Source organism: Canis lupus, chromosome 27 (genome assembly GCF_048164855.1).
Source record: "Canis lupus baileyi chromosome 27, mCanLup2.hap1, whole genome shotgun sequence".
Classification (NCBI taxonomy): domain Eukaryota; kingdom Metazoa; phylum Chordata; class Mammalia; order Carnivora; family Canidae; genus Canis; species Canis lupus.
In genome coordinates this window covers 37,802,079-37,830,021 of record NC_132864.1, presented here as the reverse complement: position 1 = coordinate 37,830,021, position 27,943 = coordinate 37,802,079, and the positions used below count along the sequence as shown (strand labels likewise).

The 27,943-nt window shown below is 44.9% G+C and overlaps 1 protein-coding gene across 3 annotated transcripts in view; it reads right to left on the bottom strand.

Annotated features, from left to right (window-relative positions):
• Positions 1–27,816, bottom strand: part of HIRA (histone cell cycle regulator) — an 89,029-nt gene extending 61,213 nt beyond the window's left edge. For 2 of the 3 annotated variants that reach the window (XM_072803554.1, XM_072803552.1), the window contains exons 1-5: positions 27,658–27,816; positions 8,324–8,386; positions 6,349–6,459; positions 5,037–5,127; positions 3,598–3,692 (exon numbers count right to left, since the gene is read on the bottom strand). In XM_072803554.1, the coding sequence (XP_072659655.1) occupies positions 3,598–3,692; positions 5,037–5,127; positions 6,349–6,459; positions 8,324–8,386; positions 27,658–27,694 (397 nt within the window). In that variant the 5' untranslated portion in view covers positions 27,695–27,816. Of the gene's footprint in view, positions 1–3,597; positions 3,693–5,036; positions 5,128–6,139; positions 6,280–6,348; positions 6,460–8,323; positions 8,387–27,657 lie in introns of those variants that run through there. The other variant, XM_072803553.1, reaches the window with a different exon arrangement.
• Between the last annotated feature and the right edge of the window lie 127 nt (positions 27,817–27,943).

Here is a 27,943-nt window from a genome sequence, read left to right as displayed (position 1 = left end):
CACATGTCCACATTCCAAGGCTGCTGTCCTGGCTATTCCTTTGGCCTGGAAAACTCTCTGAATGTGCACACCATTGTCCTCTAACCTCAATGTGGTCTTCCCTTGGGTGTCACCTTCTCAGGAAGGCCTCCCGGAGAATGCCATCTTATTTTGCTCCATAGCACTTATTTTCTAGTTTCTGATGTGACTAGTTGTCTGTTTCTAAGAATGTAAACTCCCTGAGAGTAGAAAAGCACCCAGAACATATCAGGTTCTCAATAAATATTTGTTAAATAAACTTGGGGGGAAAAAAGCATCTTTATTTTATTTGGTCTTTCCATTTATGAAGTACCCATTTTATCTCTCTCAAAAAAGGTTTGTGGTTTAATTCTTACAGATCTCAAACATTTCTTGGTAAGAGCATTCCCGAGTATTTACAATTTTTTCTTCCTGCTGTGTAAGTGTTCTCTTCGTAGCATCAGATATTCTAATTCACTATTACTAGTGAAAGATGAATAATTAAAAATTTTCCTATATATCAATTCAACAACTCATTTTTATTAGTTCTAGGTGCTTTTCAACACTTCTTAAGTTCTAACAACTGTGAACTTAATGTTTTGCCATTAGTTTGAAAGACATAGGACTTTTTTCATGTTAAGGAAATAGCTTCCTATGTCCACTTAAAAATATTTTTATTGGGGGGATCCCTGGGTGGCGCAGCGGTTTGGCGCCTGCCTTTGGCCCAGAGCGCGATCCTGGAGACCTGGGATCGAATCCCACATCGGGCTCCCAGTGCATGGAGCCTGCTTCTCCCTCTGCCTATGTCTCTGCCTCTCTCTCTCTCTCTCTGTGTGACTATCATAAATAAATAAAAATTTTAAAAAAAATATATTTTTTTATTGGGATGCCTGGATGGCTCAGCAATTGAGCATCTGCCTTCGGCTCAGGGCGTGATCCTGAAGTCCTGGGATCGGGTCCCACATTGGGCTTCCTGCATAGAGCCTGCTTCTCCCTCTGCCTATGTCTCTGCCTCTCATGAATAAATAAATAAAAAATCTTTAAAAAATATTTTTATTAAAAATTGATGCTGAATTATCTAATATCCCTTTCAGAACACCTCCTAAGATGACTGTTTTTTTGTTTTGTTTTTGTTTTTTTTTAAAGGATGCTCCATGCCCAACTTGGGGCTTGAACTCACGATCCTGAGATTAAGAGTCACATGCTCTACTGACTGAGCCAACTAGGAGCCCCAAGGGTCTTTTCTTATTTAATCTTCTAGTATGTTGTTATAGTAACAGATTCCCTTTACACAAAACTCTCACTTTTATATAAATCATGTTTAGTCAAAATGAATTACTGTTTTTAAAAGTTATCAAAGTCACGAGCATACGTTTTTTATTTTTTCATATTCGTCTATATTTTTACTATTATTTTTTTAGGTTTTGGGAACCCAGGGTGACAGCTTCCTTTGAAGAATAAATATTTCTACATTCTGGAATAATTTTTCTTAAAAGCTTGAAACAATACATCAACAAATCAAAAAGTAATTTTGAAAAGGAAGCATTTCTGATTATTTCAAAATTTTCACTGGTTATTTAAGTTTTCTTAACCTTATGCTGTCAATTCTGAAAATTCCTATTTTCTAGAAAACTGTATTTCTTTTAGCATTTTTTTTTAGTTTAATAAACATTATGCTATACTCTGATAATTTTTTTCCCTCTGGGTTAAATGTTTCTCTAGATCCTTTACATCTAATTTCACCTAGGTTTTTTTCCCCCTATCCCCTCCCCATTAAATATGCCAACTTTGCTTTCAAAGACCCAGTGCTTTCTATTTATTTCTGCCTTCTCACTGATGTTTCTTCTTAAAGAGTTCTGCTCACAGCTGCTATCAGGACCACCAAACAAGGAGTGGGTGTTTCTGCTGAAAGTAGGCAACTCGACTTGCCTGGTAAAGGAGAGCCCTGGCATGGTGGGCCTGGAGAGAAGTTGAGGTTTGGCTCAGTCCAAGTCTCAGGTTAAGGAACCCATCAAGAGCCTCATGGAAGCCCCACCTTACATTTAAACACCTGCATGGATACTTTCTTCAAGTTCCAGAGGAGTCCAATTAGACTCTGTGGGCAATTGTGAGTAAGTGAGGTTAAATTACACATTTTTATGGTTATCAACAATTATACAATGCTACTCTGTCAGCTTTTAAAAATGTGGAATTAGGGGCAGCCTGGGTGGCTCAGCAGTTTAGCGCTGCCTTCAGCCCAGGGCGTGATCCTGGAGACCCAGGCTACCTGCATGGAGCCTGCTTCTCCCTCTGCCTGTGTCTCTCTGCCTCTCTCTCTCTCTCTGTCTCTTATGAATGAATAAATAAAATTAAAAAAAAATGTGGAATTAAGCTATGGTCACCAAGAGATGGGTTTGTTCACCTTTAAATTGTCTATGGAGTATCTGTAGAATATATACTGTCAGTGGATTACAACCGATGCCTTTCAAACCACTCCCTCTTGCCCTATCTTCTCCCAGAGCTCCAGGCTCAATTCCAATGATCTTGTGACATTCTTCACTGCCCCTACTCCCAAAACTCAGCATCCCACGCTGAATTGTTGTCCACTCTTGTAAGCCCACTATCATTATGGTCTGAAAGGGGACACCCCTGGCTATGCAGGCACCAGCTAGGAATCTCTCTCATCTCTCCCCAGCTTTGTCCTAAGAATTTCCCAAGTCAGTCTCTCCCCTCCAAACCAATTATCCCAGACCCGGTTCAGGTTTTTGTAGTTTCCATCTGAACCACTGAAACAAGCTCATTTTCTACAACTGTGTCAGATCGATCTCCCTCTTACACCTCAAAGGTTTTAAAGCCTCCCTATCTCTTCCACAATAAAGGTCACCTTCATTAACAGGGAACATAAGCCTTCAATGATCTGGCCCTTGACATTCAGCCAGCCCCACTCTGTTGCAGCTTCCTGCCTTGTATGCAAAGTTCAACTGTGGTGAATCCATGCACACCAGGCCTTTCTGGCTTCTGCTATCCCCCTGTCTGGAAAATGCTTCAGGCCATTCTTGGGCACTAGACCACAGGCTTTCTGAGGTACAGTCACTCTGGCATCCCTGCATGAGTGTACAGCACATGGCTTTTGACTGCTATTAACTGACCTTCCTTCTCTTCAGTCCAAATCTGCAAAATGTGTCCTTTTTCATTCCAAGTCTATTAAACACTTTGCAAATATACGCAAGGTCAAGGGGGTCATTGGGCCCCTTTTCATGTGTGCTAGTTTCTGTGGAATAAATAAAGTGTGCTTACGGACTTAGTGATCCACTGATGAAGGTATTGATTCAGTTCACCAGGATAAACAGCAGAACATGGGGATTTCTACATTGAAGATATAAACATATACCCCATGAGGGCAGGAGTGGGGGCACTGAATGCAGCTGGAGGCAGGCAGTGGAGACAGTGACTACAAAGACCCTGAAGGACAGGCATGGTGTGACCAATGGTGATGGGGAGGGACGGCCCAGACATAAGGCTGTTTTAAGGACCAAAACAGTCCACAGGGGCCATGGAGGTACTGCTGCTGACCTCAGACAGCTGCCAGGGCCGCCCACCCCAACAGGCAGCCCCACTCACCGCCTGAGTGACTCCGGAGGATGGAGACACATCGCCACTGCTCCACATTGGCAAGCTTACCACTGGAGCCAAACACGGTGCTGGGGCCGATGTACCTGTGTGAAAGAGGAGTCAGAAAGGCACTCCAAGCATGCTCTAGGCACTGCACAGAGATACTCACTGCAGCGCGGCTTATCATGGCAGACAGAACAAAGCAAAATCAGGCAATGGCTGGAAAGCATCAAATTGCTGAACAACAGGGGCTGATTAAGTAAGTCATGTTCCATGCACTTGATGAAATACTACATAGCCATCACAAATCTTGTGGTAAAAGACTATCTACTGCATGGGGAAATGTTCACCATATATAATTAAGTGAAAGAAGCTGGCCACAGGACATTCTATACAATATGATAGATATCATTATGTAAATAAATAAATAAAATACATGTAACATGGATATCATCTATGCATGGAAAATGGATCAGAAAGACAGACATGAAAAATACCAAAATATTAGCCATGGCTTTCTTTGGATGGTGATTTTTATATATTTCTTCAGATTTCCAAACTATACACTAAATACGTTATTTATGTTGACTAAAACAGCAAAATCAATGACAGTCTTTTTAAAGCCCTCTTGCAAAGCATTGAAAGCACAGGTACTAGCTCTTGCTGTGCAAGCAGTCTGGGAGTTCCCCATGGAGGTAGCACTGACACAACTGATGCACAGAGCCTCTGTTAACACAATTTGCTCCTATAGAACTCTTTACGAACTCCCAGAAAGAGCTCACTGAGTGAGCCAAAGGAGACAGCGCACCTCTGTTCTCATGGCCATGGCGACAGGGTCACTCTGGCTAAGCAGTGAAGTAGAATCTGGTTTCCTAGTCTGACTGGCCCCAGAGTCACTTAGTGAGCTGGTTATGTAGTAGAGTCCCAGGACCCACCCTGAGAGGCTCTAAGTTTATACAAAAAGTTTTCTAGGTGATGATTAGTTCATTATGGGTACAGAGCAGGCACTTTCAAGGGGGCTCCTTAGAGACCTAGGGTGTGGCTGACAGAGAATGAACGGCAAAGAGGGTGGGCTCCAGATCCCCTCCCCCAGATTCCATCAGAGCACTTTGACTTTGACTTTTACCTATGTTGTATGTTGGGAAATTTCATTTGAAAAGCAAAACAAACAAAGCTACCAATGTCAGCAAAGGAAACGATTAGCATTCCTCTTCAGGTGGAAACCCTGCAGCCCCGTGAGGGGGCGACTGAGCAGGTCTCCAGGCAGGTGGGTGGCCTCCCAAAGCCTTAGTCAGGCCCTAGCTGCTCCTGGACTGTGTGTGCTTCCTGCTACTCAGGAAGTTGGAGCTCTAGGGACTTCAGTGTCAGAGTAGGGAAAGGTGACTATGATTAAGACCAGCAAAGAAGCTTCTAAAAATAAAATGTGAAGAAAGGAAAATGATGCTTACGTAGCCCGCTTCCACACCATAATCAGTTTGTCATCTCCCCCAGAAGCTAAATACATCCCACTGTTTGACCACCGCACACAGTTCACACATGCTGGGAAGAAAAAAAAATAGGGTGATGAAAATCCAATAGTCACGCCCATTTGTTTTATGCAGAGTCTGGCAAGATGCAAAGGGTTTATAAAACCTATTCTCTCTCAACTATTCAAGGCATCCACTATGGGTGAGTCCCAGAAGAACAATCCAGATCAAATACTATCCTACTTATGCTGTAATAACAAATGACCAGGACAGAGTTTGGAGGGGGAAAGTCTATATAACCTGAGAAGTGTTAGTGCTGGATGAAACAATCAATACAAGGAAGTGAATTTCCATGAAAACTGATAACTAAATCTCATTATTTCAAAAGGGTTACCTCATGATGAGATGTGTTTCTGAGCAGGGAGAATTTTTGAAATGAGGGCATGAACTAAAAAGGCTGAGATGCCTTTTCCAAAACTTTCAGGGGAACAAGCCTGCTAGAGCATAAAACCCTGACTTCATCCCATCTAACACTTTTAAATTTGGATTTTCCAAACTTGTCAGCACTTCAGGTTGTCTGGTTCTGCACTTATAAATTAAAACCAGCAGAAATGCCTCCTAGGCCCCCAAATGGGTTAGAGCCTCTGGGAGCACTCGCAGCTCAGCCTTTGGGAACCCTGCAATACAAGGGATATATCCAAGTTGTAGGACTTGTGTTCTAGGTTGGAGGGCACGGAGGCATATTGGGAGAGCAAAACACACAGAGGTAAGGGAGGGGACATAACTGTTAATGGAGCATCTCAGGGGAGGCAGCTAGGTTGGAAACCAGAGCCAGATACAGTCACCCTGATGCTCAGAGGCAGGAAAATAAGGCGCTAAACATAGGAAAGGAAACCACAACACTGTCCAACCATCAAAAGATCCTGGCAGAGGGCCTCAGAGTGACACAGTGGCAATCTGAGACATTTTGGTGAATTGTCTTTAATACACCCTTCCCCAGAACCCTACTGCTTCCAGGTTGCTGGCCCCAAAGCCCCATGGAATCAGGCAGTAACGACTCATGAGCAGGAAATCACCAGAGGTACCTGCAGACTGTCCAAAGATGGTTCTGTGGGCGGGCCGAGTCTTCTGCCGAATAACTCACCCAGGTGTGCAGCCAACATCTGTGCCTTCAGACAGCAGGCCGAGGGGAGTTACCGCCGCACGGGGCCTTATCTTTCTAATTACAAACACATGTGCTAACCTTGGGCACTCTGCCAACACGCAAAGCCTGCAAAGGGCCACTCTGTAATACCTAAGTGATTGTCCATCTGGCAAAGCATCTTGGGAATATTTTCATCCTTCTCGTCATCCTCCTGGAGGACTGGAGACATATTCCAGATCACAACCTTCCCAGAATCCTGTCCTGGAACGAAGGAGCAGAAATAATTCAATGTTCAAGAAGTAGAAATCTGATACTAACTCTGAGACATAGTCCTCATTTAGCTTTCACAAACTATAAGGGACTGGATTGGAGAAGAATAAATTTGCATTACTCACGTAAGTTATAGAAAAGAAATGAAGAAAAGTGCTAATAGGGATCAAAAAGCATATGGATTTAGTAGTAGGGGGAAGCCAACCTGACTTTGAAAAGAACTTTGGACTAGAAATCAGGAGAGGGGACTGAGCTCTAGTCTGTCTCTAATACAGATCCCTTAGGAGCCCCTCTATAGAAGCTCCTCATCCCTGCCCAGACCCTCACTCCTCATCCGTAAGCTAAAGAGCTAGAAAAGCTGATGGATGTCCCAGGATCCTTTCAGGTATGTACATGGGAACCCTAGCAACCAAGGGGAACAGCACATCCCTCCCAGTACTTTGATCCCTTTCTAGGTGCTGCCTGGAGTCCATGGCTGCTTCCAGAGCTGACTGGATGCTTTGAGACCTAAGTCTGAATTAAATTGCCCTGAACATAGGAAAAAAAGGCTGATTACCTATCTGCCCTCTGCTGTCACCTACAGATGGGAGATCAACCAAAGGAAGGCATTTAGGGTTCCCGGGATCATAAGGCGATGTACTATTCTGCTAAAAAATTTATCTATGCATTTGACAATGATTCTTCTTCTTCTTCTTTTTTTTTTTTTTCTTTTGGCCATGATTTTTCTTTCTAAGCTTTCAATTTACTGGTAAGTAATGAAAGTCTGGCCCCTTATTTAACTCTTACAGAGAAGCAAAAACCAATAAATGTCTACAAATGGGCATGTCAGAATTACCATAAGGCATACCTAAAGCTGCCTATTGGCCAGTATGTAAAAATGTTTCCTACACAGCTCTTCCTGACCTTACTATACTGAGAAGGGTGGGAAGGTATGCCTCTTCTTATGGATGAGGGAAAAACTCTGTCCCCCAACTTAGTCCAATGCTCGTAGGTAACATCAGGGGGTACCTTCTAGTGCAGTCCACAATGTCCAGAAGGAGATCAAGGCCTCCCTGAATACCCTTGCAGCAGGAAGTCCATAGACAACGCACCCTGTAGCACCTGGCTTGAGTACCTGGAACTCACAGAGGTGCTCTGCAGGTGCTGTCCAGGAAGGCACTGGCCAGAGAAAGACACTGCTCTAGGCCAAAGCTGCTGGGGCTAGGATCTGTGGGAATGCTACCTTGTGCTACCATATATACATCTTGGTGTCTTGGCTTGAAAAATGACTGTCTTTCTAAGCAGGGCTGTTATTGTGACACTGCAACACTGGATGAAGTACACTGTGGACCATATATTTTCAAATGGCATGGGCACTTTTACTTGCCCACAGTGTACTTGTTCTCTATCTTAGTCGAACTCCTCTGAGGCCAAAAGATGAGCCTAGTAACTATATGATCACTTCCATATTTACTTTAACCACTTCTTCCCCTTTTTCAGATGAGAAAGTGCTGCCAGAACGAAGATAAGGACCCAATCTTAGCCTCTGGAGCTGGGAATCTATCCATGGAACCACCCATCATTCTCCATGTTCAATACGCTGCAGCTTGGGGATGCAAACTGATTTTAACATTAACCCAATGAACAGGAATTAGAAAGATACACCTATTACCAAAATATTTATACAGAGCAAGCACATTAGAGCCAAAAAAGGATTTTGATTTAACCTGTTCAGATAATAGATTATAATAATACATTTTAAATGGAGTCATACGCATATTGAAAAACGTTAAGTATTCTATCTTCAGCTCAGTGGGCAACCAGGAGAATCAGAGCAAGGTGTCAGGACTGTGAGTGCTCCCTCTTGTGAACGTACCTTGTCCTCCAGTTGCGAACTTGGTCCCGTCAGGGTGAATATCAACCGAAAAAATTGGCTTGCCTGGAAACAAAGGAAAAAAAAAACACACACACAACATCTACCTTGGCTTGTATTCACTGGAGAACAGCAAAAGAGTTAAAAATTTTGAAATAGAGGTTATTTAAGTAATATCTCTCATCACTGCTCCTAGGAAAAAATAATAGGCTGCCCATAAATTACCTTAAAACTGCAGTGATCTAAAAGTTTCAGTTAAAGTATGAGCTGCTGGAAGACTCTCCAAGTGACATTAAATAGCTGAGTCTAAAAGGGAGACAAGGCATTCTGTCACTAAAACAACTGAGTCCATAGATCGCCTGAGCATTTGCACAGAGGTTCAGCAGATAGTAGGTGGCCACATAGTGGGGACGTGCTTTGTAAAGGTTATGAGGTATTTATGCAGTATCTCTGAGTCACAGGGTTTACCTCTCCAGCCATCTCTCCATCCCATGGACCTGCACTTATTAGCTGGCAGCTTGGACACAAGCACCCTGGCCTTTCTGCCTCACTGTCTGACAGCTGGGTAGGACCAACAGCTGACTGTGATCACAGGTATCACCTCCCTCATGCTTCTGTTTGCAAAAATTCTCCTGTGTATTTGTGCTGCATCAAAGTCCATAGAGAATCAGCCTTCTTGGCATCTCTGATGGTTGAACTTCCTCCACAGGATGTACCCTGTTCAACTGGATGTTCAGTCCCTCTAGGGGGAAGGACTATAGTTTTTAGCTCCTTGGAGTCTCCATAGGGTGCAGAGCCCATAAAGCTGTATGGCTAGCTTGGTGGATCAGACTGGCAAAGGCGTCATGACAGCTTGAAAATCCAGCAGGCTAGAAGTATTCCTGAGACCTGGGCCCTATGGTGTTTGTCAGCTCCCTGGTATGCTTCCATGCTAAGAGTGGCAGGTCAATTGTTGTCAAGTTCATTACCATAGCCTCAGCTTCTAGCATAGGCCCAGTGAGTGGTGGCTCAGTAACATTCCTTCAGTGACAATCAGAAGCATGACAATAGACTGAACATCAGCAATCACTATTATAAACAAGGTGCCGTTGCCAAGGAGTCTCTTGGTTGAGGCTGCTCTGTCTCCATTACCCAAGAGGAGTTGGCATGGACACCAGAAAGAAGGTTACTAGCACTAGAATCACATGATGGCAAGTACAGGCAGGGTAGGATGAGGCAGGGGCAGGCAGTGGCTGAAAGTCCTCCCAGGGCTACTGTCAAAGTGTGGAAAGTCAAATATTGGTACCCAAAAAGGCAATCGCCAGCATGAGCCCCAAACAATAGACGGCTCACCTTACCTTTTTCCACAGAGCCACACCCCTAACAGGCAAACTGAGCCTGAGCTTCCACAAGACAAGGGGAAATGTGCTCTCCTTCTTGTCATTACATGGTAGTGGGGAAACAGCTGTGTAAGGCCACCAGTAAGCAGATGTGCCAAATGCCAAGGGCCTTATTTTGTCTCAGAGAACAAGCAGAAATCCTAGGAAAGTTGGAAATCACATCACATATTATTTCATCTCTACTACTTACTGAAACCCAATACAACAAGGGCTGCTACAGCAGGCCCCAGTCATCCTGGCAGCTCCAGCTTTGTCCCTGAGACCCTCAGTCACCTCCCAGCCCATACCTAAGAGCCAGGGCTCTATAATAACAGGTCGAGTTCAACCCAGTAGCTGATTGCCTTCCTGGAGTACATGCAGTATACTCAAAGCTTCCCCAGATGTGCAGACCCTAATTAGCCCCATCTTCATCTTTAAGAAAAGAATCTAGACAACTATATACAGTGAGTAAAAGAGTGGTAGGTACTGGGGGAACACAAGTAAGGACTGGAAATGTTCAAATTGGTGCTCTGGTGCCTATGCACTCAGACCTACACTGGCATGCCACATCCTTCCTAGGTCAGGTAGCTGCCACATGTTTTAAGCCTGAGAGCCTGACACACTGCTGCTGAGCATGTGCCACATTTTCCCAGAGGCTGGGAAACAGGACTTGAGGGAAGCAGTAGCAAGAAGGTGGCTTTCTTGACCACTTGGGCCATGACAAGTGCCTGACAGGGAAGCCTCAAGAAACAAGTAAGGACAATTAGGGCTCTGTGCCCAGGCTAGAGCTATGCACACCATGGCATCTAGTGCTGAGCCTGAAGTTCAGTGTCCTGCCAGACAACAGAGGAAGGGGACTAATTAGCACCACTAAGAGCCTTGTGAAATTCAGAAGAACAGACATCTCCAAGTATGGTGAGGACAGTGGCAGGAAGCCTCAACCCCATCAGTGCTGCCATCTCCACTCAGGACCTCCTAGAAAACTGCAGTGGGCCAGTCCTTGTAGATGCCAGCCATGCTACTCCTTCCAGGAGAGACAGAGCCACAGTGGGTATAGCCCAGTGGAGCTCTCCTTCCCAGCCCATGACATGCTCTACTGAGCATCTGATGTACCTCTTCAAGCCCTGCAGGCAGCATGGTCTGGTGTATTCTCTTAAATCTCACACTGTCCCATGAAGCGGATAGTTCTGACATCCTCATTTGACAGAGGGGGGAAAATGAGGCACACAAGTTAGGAAAGTTGCCCAAGGCCACACAGCTGCCTTCTCCAGACCCTGAGCTTTAAGTATGTAATGTGCTGCCCTTCCAGGTGAAGTTAGGAGGGGACATGCCTGGAGATGCTGGGAGGGCTCAGATGATACTGCCTGGAGGGAACTGATTCAAAGCTCATAGGTGAAAGGTGAAGTAGGGAGCGAGAGCCAGAGCTATGCACACATGCGTAACTAGTCCTGATGACCTGGACTTGGTCTTGGACTGCTATACTAAGCATTGATCACCCTCTGGCAAACCAGATTTCTCAGGACTCCTGACCTTGCATGCTTCCCTTCCCTTGAATTTGGGTTAGTTCTGTGATCTGTTTTAACTAACAGAAGTGACTGAAGTGATGCTGCTCCAGTTCTGAGATTAAGCCTAAAGAAGTTCAGCTTTTGCCCTCTGGAAAAAGGCAGTTTCCATGTAATAAGAGCATGTACTCTGAGACCACTGTCCTGAGACCCCCAAGCTGGCCACATAGGAAAGGTCAAAGAACCCAGATGACAGTGAGAACCAGGGCTCTGACACAGGACCCAGGGTGAACTGTTCTGGCCCCAAACTGCTCCAGCCATCCCAGCAGGTACTGTGCAGAACTAAGATGAGCTGCCCTGCTGAGCCTGGCCAGGTTTCACAATCACAAACAAATAATAAAATAGCTATTGTTTTAAGCCAGCAAGTTTTGGGATAGTTTGTTATACAAGAGATAACTCAAAATGCTAATTCATTCAGTTTTCTGCCTAAGGCAACTGGAGCTGCATATTTGTCATTTTCACCAAAAAAAAAAAAAAAAAAAAAAAGTTCTGACTCAGCATCAGACTTGAGAAGGCCATCAGGGAGGAACATCCACCTGGCCATAGGAGTACTTTTCAGCTCCTTAGGTCTGTGAGATACTGTATTATATGTCCCTTCAAGAAGCACATCAAAATGACTCATGTGCAAGTCAAAGACAAACCTGACTCCCCAAGAGCACACATAGTCAATCCGAGCTGAGCAGAGGGGCTCCGTTGCACAGGTACCCACCACAGCCCAAGTCTTCCCCACCATACCCATTCACAGCATCAATGGGATGTTTTCTCATCCATCCACCTTGGTGGTTGTCTATGAGGCCTGCTATGGGACTAAAGCTACGAAAGGTTCAACCCTACCCTCAGGAAGCTCTCAGTGGCAGGTGTCTGCACAGGTGGAAAGCTACCTAAAACAGCTTGGGCTTCCTACAGAAACCACAACTGAAGTGAGTCCCAAAGGCTGAGGAGGAGTCAGCCAGAAGGGTAGCGAAGGGAATTTCAGGCAGAGGGGACATGGTATGGAATGCAGAATACTCCTGACAAGCTGCCAGAGTACAGGGAGTGAAGAGGCTCAGGAGATGGGTAGGGGCCAGCAAGACCCCACTGAGGAACTCAGACCTTCCTTTATAGCTACCTCTGAAGCAAGGGAATGCCAAGGTCAGATTCACATTTCAGCTCCACACAGCTGTGTAGGGCACGGGCTGTTTTAAAGACTGGAGGAGGCTTCAAGGCTCCAAGGAAGGCAGAAACGAGGGCTGGGAACAGACCTGGATTTAAACAGTGAACATGCTTGGGCAGAATTTTCAGCCCTGCCACTCAACAACTATGTGGCCTTGAGTAAGTTCTTGAATGTCTCCAAACACTAGTTTCCTAATCTGAACAGTGTGGAAGAGACAGGTACCCTTACAAACATCTTCTGAGAGAGATTAAGATGCCATGCCACATTGCTTCAAAGATGCACACATGTTACATGTGAACACTTCTGAGATCACGATGTGCTTTGGTGAAAGGTGTGACTGGGGTAATGGGCACCACGTTTCCTTTTGTAGAAATGTGCCACAGTCAAAGAAATATGGTAGTGCACCTACACAAAGCCATCAGCATGATGCTGACTTCCTACCTCCTTCCAGCACTAGACTCTTCAGTCCAAGGAATACAGTGGTTCACATTCCCTCAGCAGGAACGGACCTCCTTTTTTTTTTTTTTTTTTTTTTTAAATTTACGATAGGCACACAGTGAGAGAGAGAGAGAGAGAGGCAGAGACATAGGCAGAGGGAGAAGCAGGCTCCATGCACTGGGATCCCGATGTGGGATTCGATCCCGGGTCTCCAGGATCGCGCCCTGGGCCAAAGGCAGGCGTTAAACCGCTGCGCCACCCAGGGATCCCCCCCCCTTTTTTTTAAAGGGCTCTTTGAGGTAGAGCTGAGGGAAAGGATCTATGGCTTGACTAGTTACAAAACTTTTCCTGTGGAACAGCACAATATTAAAGATGAATTCCCGGGATCCCTGGGTGGCGCAGCGGTTTGGCGCCTGCCTTTGGCCCAGGGCGCGCGATCCTGGAGACCCGGGATCGAATCCCACATCAGGCTCCCGGTGCATGGAGCCTGCTTCTCCCTCTGCCTGTGTCTCTGCCTCTCTCTCTCTCACTGTGTGCCTATCATAAAAAAAAAAAAAAAAAAAAAAATTTATAAAGATGAATTCCCAACTACTTCCTGCATTCCATCTTTCTTTGTACAAAAACAGAGACAAAAGAGAAATTAATCCAGTACATGGGCCCTAGAGCTGCCAGGCAATCTCACATCCTCTGAATGACAGTGGCCAGCATGTTCTCCCTGTACACCCACCAAAGCCCGTTCTCCTTGGGGCTCTGCTTCCACGTCACCCTTCCTGGACACCTTGCACCCCTCCTCAGACAACAGATAGTACCCTGCTGTCACTCTCTCCACAGAGCTATGACAGCCACTGTTCCCTGTCTGGGAGCTGCCAATCTGACGACTGCAGCATGAGTGCTCTCCTTCTGGCAGGAATAGCGTGTAAGGTACAGAAGCTGAATTCTGACATGTGTGGCCAGAGAGAATCCTCCTCCTTCACATGAGGGGAAAAGACCCAAGGAAGGAGGCCAAAATGTAGAACTTAAGAATAGCTGGCCCTCTTGGTGGCCTTCAGATCTGTGGTTTGGACTCCTGTCTTTGGGCCTTTACAATCTGACAGCTCACCAGACAGATCCAACTGCAACACCTGTGAGCACGTCCTGCTGGAATGGAAGCTTGGAGGAAGTTGAGGCCCTTTGCCTACTGCACATTGTTCCTAGAAACACTTCTGTACAGCCAATTAATACCTGGTTTTAACAAATTTTGGCAAATTTGTAACTAAAAATGAAACATGGGGAAATGTTTGAAACATTAATTAAGCAAAAAAAGTTACAAAACAGCATTAAAATATAAGGTGGGTGCAAAAGACATGATCTTGTATGTAGAAAACCTTGAAGATTCCACAGAATAAAAAAATTTAATAAAGTTGAATGACATAAAATCAACAAACATTAGTTTCATTTCTATACATCAACAGTGAAAAATCCTAAGAAGAAACTAAGAAAACAATTCCATTTCAAATAGAATTAAAAAATTTTTAGAAATAATAAACTTAACCAAGAGGGCCAAAGACTTGAACACTGAAGACTAGAAAACAGGACAGAAAGAATTAAAGACACAAATAAATGGAAAAATATCCTGTGTTCACAAACTGAAAGACTTAATACTGTTAAGAGGTCAACAATACCCAAAGTTCTACAGATTTAATGCAATGCCTATCAAAACTGCAATGATAGAGGCATTGGCTGGCTCAGTCAGTACCAAGTGTGCGAATCTTGATCTCAGGGTTGTGAGTTCCGGCTGCTTGTTGGGGAATAGAGTTCACTTAAAAAAAACAAAAAAAAAAAAACAAAAACAAAAAAGCAATGACATTTTTTGCAGAAATAGAAAAAACAATCCTATTATTCTTATGGAGTCTCATGGGACCCCGGATAGACAAAAGAATCTTGGAAAAGAACAAAGTTGGAGTCTTACACTTCCTGGTCTCAAAAGTGACTACAAAGCTACAGTAATCAAAACAGTGTTTTATTGGCATGAAAAAAGACCTATATACCAGCATAGCAGAATAGAGAGCATAGAAATAAACCCTTGCATATGTGGTCAAGTGATTTTCAACAAGGGACCAGTCCATGAGAAAAGGACAGTTTTGTTAACAAATGATGCCAGGAAAAATGAACACTCACATGCAAAAGAATGAAGCTAGATCCTTATACATATACAGAATTTAACTCAAAATGGATCAATGATCCAAATGTAAAACCCAACACTATAAAACTCAAAAAAAAAAAAAAAACATGAAAGAAAGTTCAACACCACTGGATTTGGCAATGATTCTTAGATATAACACCAAAGACACAGGCATTTAAAGAAAAAAGAAAAGACAAATTGGACTTCTTGAAAATTAAAAACTTTTGCCCACCAAAGGGCACTATCAACAGAATAAAAAAGCAACCCACAAAACAGGAGAAAATATTTGTTTTTTTTTATTTTTTTAAGATTTTATTTATTTATTCATGAGAAACAGAGAGAGAGGCAGAGACACAGGCAGAGGGAGAAGCAGGCTCCATACAGGGAGCCTGATGTGGGGCTCCATCCCAGGTCTCCAGGATCACGCTCTGGGCTAAAGGCAACACTAAACTGCTGAGCCACCCCAGCTGCCCCAGGAGAAAATATTTGTAAACCACATATTTGATGAGGGATTAATGTCTAGAAATACAGAGAACTCCTAAAACTCAATGACAGAAAGCAGAAAAAAACATTCAAAAATGGGTAAAGGACTTGAACAGACATTTTTCCAAAGAAGACAGATGGCCAACAAACATAAAAAAGATGCTCAACATCATTAGCTACCACAAAAATGCAAATCAAAACCAGAATGAGATTACCTCCTCACATCTATTAGGTGAACTACTATTGAAAAAGAGAGAAGGAAAGAATAACAAGTGCTAGTAGGGATGTGGAGAAATTGGAATCCTGTGCATTGCTGGTAGGAATGTAAAATGGTATAGCCACTATCAAGGCAGTATGGACATTCCTTAAAAAATTAAAAATAGAATTACTCATGATCCAGCAATTCCACCTCTGGATATATATCCAAAAGAACTGAAAGCAGGATCTGGAAGAGATATTGTACACCCAGGTTCACAGCAGCATTAGTCACAATAGCCATGAAGTAGAAGCAATATAAGAATTCATTGACAGATGCATGGATAAGCAAACTGTGGTGTATACATATAACAGAGTATCATTTAGCCTTACAGAGGAAAAGGATTCTGATGCAGTCTACAACATGGATGAATCCTGAAAACGTTATAATTAACATAGGCTAGTCACAAATAATACATGATGTAATTTATATGAGGTCTCTAGAGTAGTCAAATTTATAGACAGAAAGTAGAGTGGTGGTTGCCAGGGCCTGGAAGTAGGGAGAATGGGAAGTTTCAGTTTGCAAGATGAAGAAGTTCTGGAGATTGGTTTTACAACAGTGTGAACATACAAAACACTACTGAATTATACACCTGAAAGGTGGTTAAGATGATAAATTTTGTTAAGTATATTTTGCCACAACTTGAAAAAAATGCTAACCCAAACCAAACCAAACCAATCTATCTATATACCTATATAACTCTATCCACACACCTACCTACCTATCTGTAAGGTATGGGGCATGAGAGGGTTATAAAAGGTATTCATTACAACTCCTCAATGCCTTGACTATAGTGGTGGATACATGAACCTACACAGGTGAAACACTATAGAGAACTAAACAACCAGGGGTGCCTGGGTGCCTCTTCAGTCAATAAAGCCACTGACTCTTGATTTCAGCTTAGGTTCTGATCTCAGGTCCCAGGATTGAGCCCTGTGTCGGGCTCCATGCTCAGCACAAAGTAGGCTTGTCCCTCTGCCTCTGCTCCTCCTCGGCTCTCTCTCTCTCTCTCTCTCTCTCTCTCTCAAATAAACAAATAAAATTACTAAAAAGAAAAAAGAAAAAAGAAAGAAAAGGAAAAAAAAAAAAAAAAAAAAAGAACTAAACTCCTACCCAAACACAAATGAGTACAAATACAAGTGGAGAAGTCTGAGTAAGACAGATGGATTGTGTCAATATCAATGTCAATGTGATATTACACTGTTTTAAAAATGTTACCAGTGGGAGAAACTGAGAAAAGAGTACAAAGAATCTCTTAGTATTGTTTCATTCCACTGTGTGGTCATCTACAACTATCTCAATAATAAGTACACACATATCTATGGTCTGTTTTTAAATATGCCTGTGTGGGGCAGCCCAGGTGGCTCAGCAGTTTAGTGCTGCCTTCGGCCCAGGGAGTGATCCTGGAGACCCGGGATCCAGTCCCATGTCAGGCTCCCTGCATGGAGCCTGCTTCTCCCTCTGCCTGTGTCTCTGCCTCTCTCTCTCTCTGTGTCTCTCATGAATAAATAAATAAAATCTAATATATATATACACACACACACACACACACACAAGTATATATGTCTGTGTGTAGTAATATAAAATAAAGGTAAATATCAAAACATCAGTGGCTGTCAGCAAAACAGACTCCTAATGCAGGTAATAATGTATATTTACATCTACAACCAGCCATCTCTCGAGAGACGTGTGCACCTAAACACTCTAATGTGCAGCTCGTTCCTCTATCCAGCTGTCTACAGACATTTCATCTTTAACTTCTCCACAACGGAACTCCCAATCTTCCACCCAAACCTGCTCTACCCATCATCTTCCCATCAGCAAAGACCATGCCTGGGACAGGGGAAACCAACAGGCCCAGCACAACACGCCACCCCCCCATGACTTTTCTGGCCTCATCTTCTGACTCCGCCCCCAATCATTGGCCTCATGCCCTGGCCTCCCCTCTGTTCCTAGACTGCGCAGGAGTGCTTCCACAGAGTGCCCTGCACTGCTTCCTTCCTAGACACACACATTCTTTTCTCATCATTTTTTAGTCTTTGCTCAAATGCCACCCTCTCACTGAGATCTGCCCTAAGCACTCTACCTGAAAGTACTACTTCCTCAACTTGGCACAACCAATCCCAATTCTCATCTACTTTTTTTCTTAGCAATTTCTTACATATTGTATAATTTCCTTTACTTCATGTTTGTCCACCCCAACCACCAGAATGTAAACTCTGGGAGCTCAGTAATTTTTGTCTGTTTTAGTCACAGAGTCACCATGGTACCTAGAGCTGTGCCTAGGCACACACTATGTACTTGCTAAGTACTTGTTAATTGCTGGAGAAAGTCTGCACCAGAGGCCCCAAATTCAAAAACACCTTCAGGGTCGCTAGCATCCCAATCTTTGAAAGGCAGGGTCTTCATCTCCTGAACTGAGGACTCAGATGTCACTAAGCACCTGCAAATGGGAGGCATGGCCTTCCTTGGCTGGTTCACAAAGCCATCTGTTGCTGTTATCTCTATTGCTTTCAACCACAAAACTTCTCCAGTCTCCTCAAGTAAGCACTACCACGATGACATCTCATAGGTATCAGGTGGCTGAAAGATTCAAAACATAGCACAGGAAGGAAGCTGTAGCAATCATGCAACCGTTTGTGTGTGTGTGTGTGTGTGTGTGTGTGTGTGTGTGTGTGTGTGTATGTGTGTGTGTAGCAATCATGCAACTGTTTTAGTGTGTCTGTGTGTTTTGCCACAAAGTGAAGTAAAAGAAAGTTACAGACATACCATTTATAAACCTTAATCACTTCTCCTGCAACATTTGCCAATGCATAATCAAGGAAGTTTTGCTAATAGTCACTACCTGTTTCTTCATACTTTTTTCTCCTTTACTTTTGCAGAACAGAGATATTCCTTAAAAGTTACCTGCAAAATAGATTTCTCTAAACATAATCATCTCTTCTATACAGTTTCCATTAGAAAATTAAGAGCAGGGACACCTGGGTGACTCAGCGGTTGGGCGTCTGCCTTCGGCTCGGCGTGATCCCAGGATCCAGGACTGAATCCCGCATCGGGATCCCTGCATGGAGCCTGCTTCTACCTCTGCCTGTGTCTCTCTGCCTCTCTCTCTCTGTGTCTCTCATGAATAAATAAATAAATGTTTAAAAAAAAAGTAAGAGCAATTAAAACATTTCTATGGGGGCTGGAAATCTATTAACTGGTTTACAATTAAGAAAGTAACACTACGGCTAATAATACTGTATCCCACACTTGAAAGTTGAGGAAAGTAAATCTTCAAAGTTTTCATCTCAGGACTCCTGTGGGCTCTGTGGTTGGGCGCCTGCCTTTGGCTCAGGTCGTGATCCCCGGATCCAGGATCGAGTCCCGCATCGGGCTCCCTGCGAGGAGCCTGCTTCTCCCTCTGCCTATGTCTCTGCCTTTCCTCTCAATCTGTGTCTCTCATGAATAAATAAATAAATCTTAAAAAAAAAAAAAAAGTTTTCATCTCAAGAAAAAAATTCTGTATCTATGTATGGTGATGGATGTTAACTACACTTACTGTGGTGATCATTTTGTGATACACAAATACAGGATCATTATGTTAACATTAATGCTATATGTTCATTATACCTCAATTTAAAAAAAAAGGAAAAAAATAAACCTGCAGGATTTTTTAAGTAGAAAATGCACAGCAACATTTTAGCTATTCCAGTTATACCTGCAATGCAAGATCTGAAGGGGGGTATACAATAAAAACACTGAATTTGTCATGGTATCAGGGATTTGGCTAAGATCTTAAAGAATCTAGATACTTTTACATCGTGGTATGTACACTAAATAAAATGTGTTTTTTTAAAAGCACCAAGTTACTCAGTTATTTCTTTCCAAATGGTCTCAAGGACCATATAAAAAGTTTTAGCATTTTCTAGTTTTTCCTAAATTGAACAAGTTATTACTGTGATAATAAGAATTCTAAGTGCCCGATCACAAAATGCTTCATTATCCAGATCCACTCATACACCATAAGACATATCCTAGTATAATTATATGACAATTGTCTCTAGCCAAAAATGTAGGTGTTTGTCCTATTCCTTAACAATATCTCTAGAATAGAGCTCCAGTGTTTTCAAAAGGGAGAAGATGAAGAAGCCATTTATCAAACAGGACACTGGGAGAGGGAGGCCCCACGTAGTGGCATCATTTGGCTTACCTTGTCTAATTGAATCCCGGCTCTTCCTTTCCATCTGCTCTATTCTCTTACTGATCTCACTGGACGACAATGCTGCCCTTTGCCCAGGAGCCACCCCATTTCACATCCCACATTTTACCTTGGTGACTCTACCTTCACAGTATGTTTATAACTTTCTAGAGGTGCAAACATTCCATATCTTGAGTTGGGAATGAGTTAGAGAGTGTATTTGTTTGCCAAAATTCATCAAATCGTATACAAACTGTCTATACATTTCACTATGTGAACTATACTTACATATTTATATAATTTGTGTACCTAATTTTATATAATTAAAAATATATAAAATATGCAAAAATAATATACATACACTAATACAGAATCCAGCCATTTCTCATCAGCACAGTTACCTCCATCACCCTGGTCCAAACCACAGTCATCTCTTGCCTGGATCATTGCAACTGCCTCTTTTTTTTTTTTTTTTTGGCTGAATAAAAACATTTTTATTTCTTTTTTTTAATAAATTTATTTTTTATTGGTGTTCAATTTACCAACATACAGAATAACACCCAGTGCTCATCCCGTCAAGTGCCCCCCTCAGTGCCAGTCACCCATTCACCCCCACCCCCCGCCCTCCTCCCCTTCCACCACCCCTAGTTGCAACTGCCTCTTAAATGGGTTTCCCGGCTCTCTTTTTGCTCCCACACCCATTTTAGTCCCAGTGCAGAAGTCAGAAGGATCTGTAATAGTCAAGTCAGGCCACATTATTCCTCTGCTCACATGGCACTGGGAACTGAAGTCTAACAGACACCAGGTCCCAGTCAATCCCCAGCTCTCTCCAGCCTCAACTCTTAGTGCTCTTGCCCATTTGCTGCTCCACTCTCACTCCAAATCAGAGACATCCATGCTATTCCTCAAACCCACCAGGCACGTTCTGCGTGTTCTCTCTGGCGGGAATCCTCCTCCTTCAGATAGCTTCCTTCCTCACCTCCACGAGGCCTGGCATGGATGCTGTGGTACTAGGCTAGGGCCCTTCCCTCCAGGAATGAAGCACCTGCCCCCAGCTGCAGGAGTGTTGGCAGCCTATGAAAACTCCCAGGGGAGGTCTTCTCCATAGGGGACCCACCCTAATGGAAGAACTGCTTTGAGCAAGGTCAGGTCTCCTCCCTAGGACAGCCTGGGCCCAATGACTGTGGATGTGGCTATAGAAAGCCCTGGCCCTTCACCCAATTCAGGACACTCACAAGGACTAGCTGCAGAGCCTCCAAAAGGGTCGGGCTGCAGCTTGTGTTGCACTTCTGCACTACAGCTCAACTTCTTCCTGTCCAGTCCTGATTCCAGCACTCTTCAATAGTTTTCCTGTACACAAGCCTCTCTCAGAGTCTGCTTCCTGTGAAGTCTGCTCAAGTTACCTTCACACTCAGGCTTTCCCTACTTAAAATTCTCTCACCCTCCACCCCTACCACAGCACTCCTTATCTGTCTCTCCCCACACCTAACGCATCTAATGCTCTCTGCAACTGGTCTTGTTTATGATGTCTGCTGTTGCTCTCTCTAGTGAGCTCCCCTTCTTCATCAGCCTGTCCACTTAGACAAGATGCCTCCAGCAAATAGCCCTCCCAGTCTCACTGTCTAGAATGCATGCATCATCACATGCTGTTCCCCAAAAGATCCTGCTATGCTGCTTGGTTCACTGCTACATTTCCAGCACTTAGCCCTGGCACACAATCTGTACTCATTATTCATTGAATGGTGAATTCACTGAATGTCTCTCTGTGCAGGACCTTCTGATGGGACAATGCAGCAGACCTGGAGTCAGTTCCTATGAAGGTCTATTCCTGGCCCTCAAATGAAGCTCACTGCCTCTTCTGGCTGTCCCTCATTACAGGGCAACTTCCCTATGACTTGGTCTGTCCTAGGTTGGTTAATGCATCAAAGCAGGTATTGCTTTCAAAAGCAATGAGTTTTGACCTAAATGGATTTTCTTTTTGCCAGAGGTGTTCTAAACCTCTTGCTGTTTGTTTCATCTATTCTTTTCCCTAAAATGCTCTCAACCCTCCCCGGGCCTCTGCTTCTGACACTTCCACAGCAGCAGTGCCTTTCCTACCACCACAAACCACCTCCCATCAAGGCTCAGCCCTAGGTACACTGACAAACCAGGCCCTTGTCCCTAGAGCTATCATGGCTCACTTTTGTGTAACTCTGGTTTCTACCTGCCCTGTATTCTAGAATGTGGTCTATCTGTCCTTCTCTCCCACCTACAACACAGCCTTCCATACAAGCCTTATTTACCTCTGATCACCACAGGCCTTCTCTCCAGAAGGGTTCAAAGTTTTGTTCATTAATAAGCAGAAGATCCACATGTGTGTTATCTAGGGTAAAATGCCACCCATTTTCTTCTGAATCTTCATGAGGAATTTTGGTCATTTAAGAAAAAAAAAAAACATGGGCAGTCCCGGTGGCCCAGGGGTTTGGCACCGTCTTCAACTCGGGGTGTGATCCTGGAGAGCCGGGATCGAGTCCCGTGTCAGGTTCCCGGCATGGAGCCTGCTTCTTCCTCTGCCTGTGTCTCTGCCTCTCTCTCTCTCTCTCTCTCCGTATCATGAATAAATAAATAAATCTTCAAAAAAAATCAATCTACTGTCTTCAGGCATGACTCAGTGAGAGAGAGAGCATGAGAGAGCTCAGATTTTCTGAGCCTTCACAGGTAGCAGATGAGGCTGGTATTATTGGCTTCATTTAACAAATCAGGAAATGAGATAAAAAGAACCTTCTGTAACACATATTTGGTGAGGGAGCAGGGCACAGATAGACTCAAGACTACCTGACTCCAAAATAAAAAGCAAAATTCTTGTCCTCAAGAAGCTTATAATCTATCTGGAACCATGAGACGAATACACGAAAAGGCAAACAATGATAAAGGCAAACAATGATAAATGTTCTTGTCAAAAGCAGGATTTCTCAACCTCGGCACCGCTGACATTTTAGGCCAGCTTTATTGTGGGGGAATGTCCTATATGCTGTAGTGTTTAGCAGCAGACCTGCCCTCTATCTGCCAGTAGCACACCCCTTCAGTTGTGAAAATAAAACATTTTTCCAGATATTGGCCTGTTTAAGAACCCCTGATGTAGACAAACTGCAAAGCTTATCTTAATGACCACTGCAATCATAAAATATCACCATTAGGATCCCCCCCAGCCTGTTCTCAGAGATAGGTCTGCAGTACCCCTCTAGCAGCTGTGCAGGCCCTTTCCACACCCACTGCTGACTTCATTATTGTACCACACTGCCTGCATTGCCCCTTCAAGCTTATTTATTTTCATCAGTATGTGTCTCAGAAAGATGTCTTGAAATCCTTTCTAGAAAGACACAGAGTAGGGGGGAAAATAATCCAATTACAGGGCAGGAGGAAAAACACACACCATAAAGCAATGTGATTAACTGACAAATTATCCCAGTGTTGAAAATTTGCCAAATGCTTTTTTACAACAATGCCATCAAAGTGTGAGCCAGAGGCCAAGGGAGGACAAGAGTTCTTTCAGTTTGGTCCTTCTGGTTAGAATGGGCTTCCCTGATAAGCTGAGCACAGACACTGTCTGACCAGGAGTGAAAAATTCCAGAAACTCTTAGGAGAAAAGGCCCAGGGATGGGAAGAACCATGAATCTAAATGAAAAAAAATTTTTTTAAAGATCTTATTTATTCATGAGAGACACAGAGAGAGACAGAGAGAGGTAGAGACATAGGCAGAGGGAGAAGCAGGCTCCATTCAGGGAGCCTGATGTGGGACTTAATCCAAGTCTCCAGGATCATGCCTTTGGGCTGAAGGCGGCACTAAACCGCTGAGCCACCCAGGCTGACTTCAATGAAATTTTCTAAATTAATTTTTTCTACAACCAAAATTCATTCACTTTCTGACTTAACTTAGAAATGCACTTTATTTTGGCCAAGCCTAAAATAAAAATAAGTATATAAGGAATACTATATCCAAGAACACAGAGTAAAACAGGCATATGTGTTAACAGTGGCTAGCACACATAACTTCCATATAAGTGATAAATATCATTAGCTCTTATTGTGTATCTTAATTTTTTTTAAAGACTTTATTTATTCATGAGAGACACAGAGAGAGAGGCAGAGACACAGGCAGAGAGAGAAGCAGGCTCCATGCAGGGAACCCGATGTGGGACTCGATCTCAGGACCCCCGCGGTCACGCCCTGGGCCGAAGGCAGGTGCTAAACTGCTGAGCCACCCAGATCCCCACTGTGTAATTTAAGACTGTCTTTTATATTTGGCTACAGAATGAAAGCACAGGAACAAATCTTATATTTCCTCAACTTTACCAAGGCCTAGAAGTGAAGTCACAAGCCTAAGAATTTACAGCCAATAAATGATGGCATCTTGAATCCAGTCTGATTCCATGTTCAAGGCTCATTCTGCTGTGATGTAACAACTTACCGATCACCTTAGAGCAGTGATTCTCAACTGGGGCTGATTCTGGCTACCAGGGGATATTGGCAACATCTGGAGACATTTTGATTGTCACAACTGGGTGTGTGTGGGGGTGGTGGCACTGGTATCTCGACGGGTTGAAGTCAGGGATGCTAAAACATCCTATGACAGACACTTGGGATGGTCCTCACAACAATTATATGGTCCAAAATGTCAACAGTGCTGAGGCTGAGAAACCCTACCTTACAGGAAAGTTCTTGCCACTATTATTGGTCAGGAAAATGGAGACTGACAGTATGCTCACACCCCAACAGGTAATTTTTTCTTTGCCTGCTCTATTCTAGCTGGCCTCTCCACTGCGGCTGAATGGATTCTGACAGAACAGGGAAAATGCTGGGCTCTCAGCTCCTTCCTTCTTGGGAGTCCCAGACACCAGAAAAAGTATGTTCAGCCACATAAAGAGTCAGGAGACATGAACGCAGAGTCAAGAAGCCAAAAAGTGCTATGATGCACTCTCCACAGCACCATGGTCTTAGGGGTTTGTTAATCCAAAATAAGCGTGACTTCACTGGCCACTACCCACAACTCTGGTTTCTGGCTAAGCAGCCCCTGCTCCCAGCAGCTCCAACTATTTACCAGTCTTCAAGAGACTGCTCAGGAGTGACCCAGATCATCAACATGTCCTTCAAGATACTGGTAATTTACCCTGGCAGTCCTTTTGAACACTTAAAGAGACAGAGGCTGATTTTAGGAAATTTTAAAAGAAAGGAAAGTTAAATCCTATCCTGCCAGGCTCAGTTTCTTTTATTACTATCTCTTAGATTTCTAAAGCACTGGGAAGCACTTCTGTGTCTACCTTTGCAACCTAAGATCACAACTATACTATGAAGAAAGCAGAGCAGATACCATCCTGTTCCATCCTAGGACCACGGAGGGACTGCAGCAACAAGACGCCAAGGCCCCCTGCTCTACCCACTCTGTCAGGCTGGGATGTTTGGCTGCTGCTTCGGTCGCAGACTCTCACTCATTTGTACCTAATCACTTAAGCGTCTTGACATACTTATGCTTACATAGCATAACACTTATGTCCTATGGAAGAGCTTATTATGGCAAGAGGTAGAAGAGAGACTGAAGAAAGGTAGACTACACACAAAAATTGATCTAGGGGGTTCCTAGGCATGTCAGTCAGTTGAGCGGTTTTTTTTTTTTTTAATATTTTATATGTTTATTCATGAGAGACACACAGAGAGGCAGAGACATAGGCAGAGGGAGAAGCAGGCTTCACGCCCTGAAGCTGAAGTCAGACACTCAATCACTGAGCCACCCAGGTGTCCCTGAGTGGCTGACTCTTGATTTCCTCTCCAGTCATAACCTTGGGGTCTTGTGATTGAGCCCCTCATCTGGCTCTGTGCTCAATGGGTAGTCGGCTTGAGGATTCTCTCTTGAGCTCCCTTTGCGTCTCCCCCCTGTTCGCACCCTCTCATCTTCTCTCTCAAATAAATAAGTAAATCTTTAAAAAAAAATGATCTAGACCAAGCATTTTTTTTTTTTTAATTTATGATAGTCACAGAGAGAGACAGAGAGAGAGAGAGAGAGGTAGAGACACAGGCAGAGGGAGAAGCAGGCTCCATGCACCGGGAGCCCGATGTGGGATTCAATCCCAGGTCTCCAGGATCGCGCCCTGGGCCAAAGGCAGGCGCCAAACCGCTGCGCCACCCAGGGATCCCCTAGACCAAGCATTTAAAAATAAAAATTCCTTCAGACCTTCACTTACAGAGCAAAATTTTTTCCTTTTCTGACTCACGAGCACCATAATTTATAATTACTGAACATTTGCCCAGTTCTCCAGGGAAAGATATACACACTACACATCAGGAAAAGCTCTTGGAAGTCAGGTACAGGAAAAAATGCAACTAAAGTTGCAAAAGTTGCACTTTTGCTTTCATGCACAGTAAGCCTACCTGTGTATGTGTAAATTACAGAAACTTCAGCTTACCTGTTGCAACCAATATTTACCATAGACCCTCTGTACAGAGGTATTGTTGAATGTAGCAGGGAATACAGAGGGGAATGAGGCAGTCCCCTGCCCTGAGGGAGTGGGTGGTGGAGGGGGGGCCTATGGAAAGTACACCCACAGGGACAGGGCACATCTAGTGGAATAAAACAGGAGGAATGTTAACAGAAACTGTAACCTCATCTGGACCCTGAAAAATGAGAGAGATGTCACGAACCAAGACAGAAGGGGAGAGAACACATGTGACTGAACCAACATAGAAGTTCAATCCAGTTGCAGCAGCAGAAAGCATCCTAGAATTAAGTTCAAAACTAAAAAGCTACACGTCTTAAAAGGGGGCCTGTACTTGCTCTCAAAGAAAATACTAGCTCCCTCTAGTCGAGCTGCAAAGTAGAAATGAGGAACAAGACAGAATCAGGGTGACCCTTTTCCTGCCAGCAGAGACAGGCTGGAATCAGGGCTACTGGCCCCAGGCTGCTTCAGCGCTGTCAGCAAGGGGATGGGGGGTCTCAGATCTCTCTCTCTCTCTCTCTCTCTCTCTCCCCCCCCCCTCCCTGGGGAGCAAGGGCCACCTCCTGCAGCAGCTGTGCCAACACAGTACAACTATGAGGAACTGCTCTACCAGTCTGGGGGGCTGATTTGTCCTCAGCCACAAGATGGGAAGTCTGTTTCTCCGGGGTGTGCTTTGGGAGGCCCCTCTCCTCCATCACTCCTTGCCCGGGGGCTCCAACCCAAGACACCCTCACATCTCAGCTCAGCATAAAGGTGGTTCGTTCAGCTGGGGGACCTCGGGGACCAAGCCACAGGTCCCCAAATGGGAGCACCGTCACCGGATTCAGGCCTCGGCCATGGCAGTACCAGCCCCACCAGCAGGGTTGGTTTCAGGTGTTCACCCCACCACTGAGAGGCCACAGTGGGGCCCGGCCCCGGGTTTCGGCCCCTGGACCGTCCGAGCACATCCTGGCGGATGCAGACGAGTGGCAGGCGCTGGCCGGCGCCCAGGGCCGCTCCCCGGAGGCGGGCCGCGGCTCCTCCGCGGACCACGGGTGGGCGACCGCGGGCGCGGTGCAGGCGCCAGCGTGCGGGCGGATTCGCCGAGGCCGGGCGGAGCACGTGCCCGTGCCCGCAGGCTGCCCCGGGCGGAGGACAAAGTCCGCTCCGCCGACCCCCCGCAATTTGGGCACCGGGCGCGTCGGGGCGAGGCGGGCAGGGCCTGCGCGCCGCTCGGACCTTCCCGCAGACCCCGACCCGACTCCGGGCTCGGCCTCCCGCGACCCCTGCGCGCACTCACCATTGTGGTTGACCCAGGTCGGCTTCAGGAGCTTCATTGTTCGGCCGCCGCCGCCGCCGGGCTGAGGCGAGAGCCGCGTCCCTCAGCGCGCCCGGGCCATGGAGCCACCGCCGCCGCTTCCTCCCGCGCCGCTCTCCGGCCGCCGCCCGCCCCGCGCCCTCAGCGCCGCCGCGCCATCGCCGGCCCGCGCCCCCCGCCGCCGCCACAGCCGCCCCCTGCGCTCGGCCGCCGCCGCCGCCGCCACAGCCGCATCCCCTGCGCCGCTCCTCCTCCGGCGGCTCCCGGG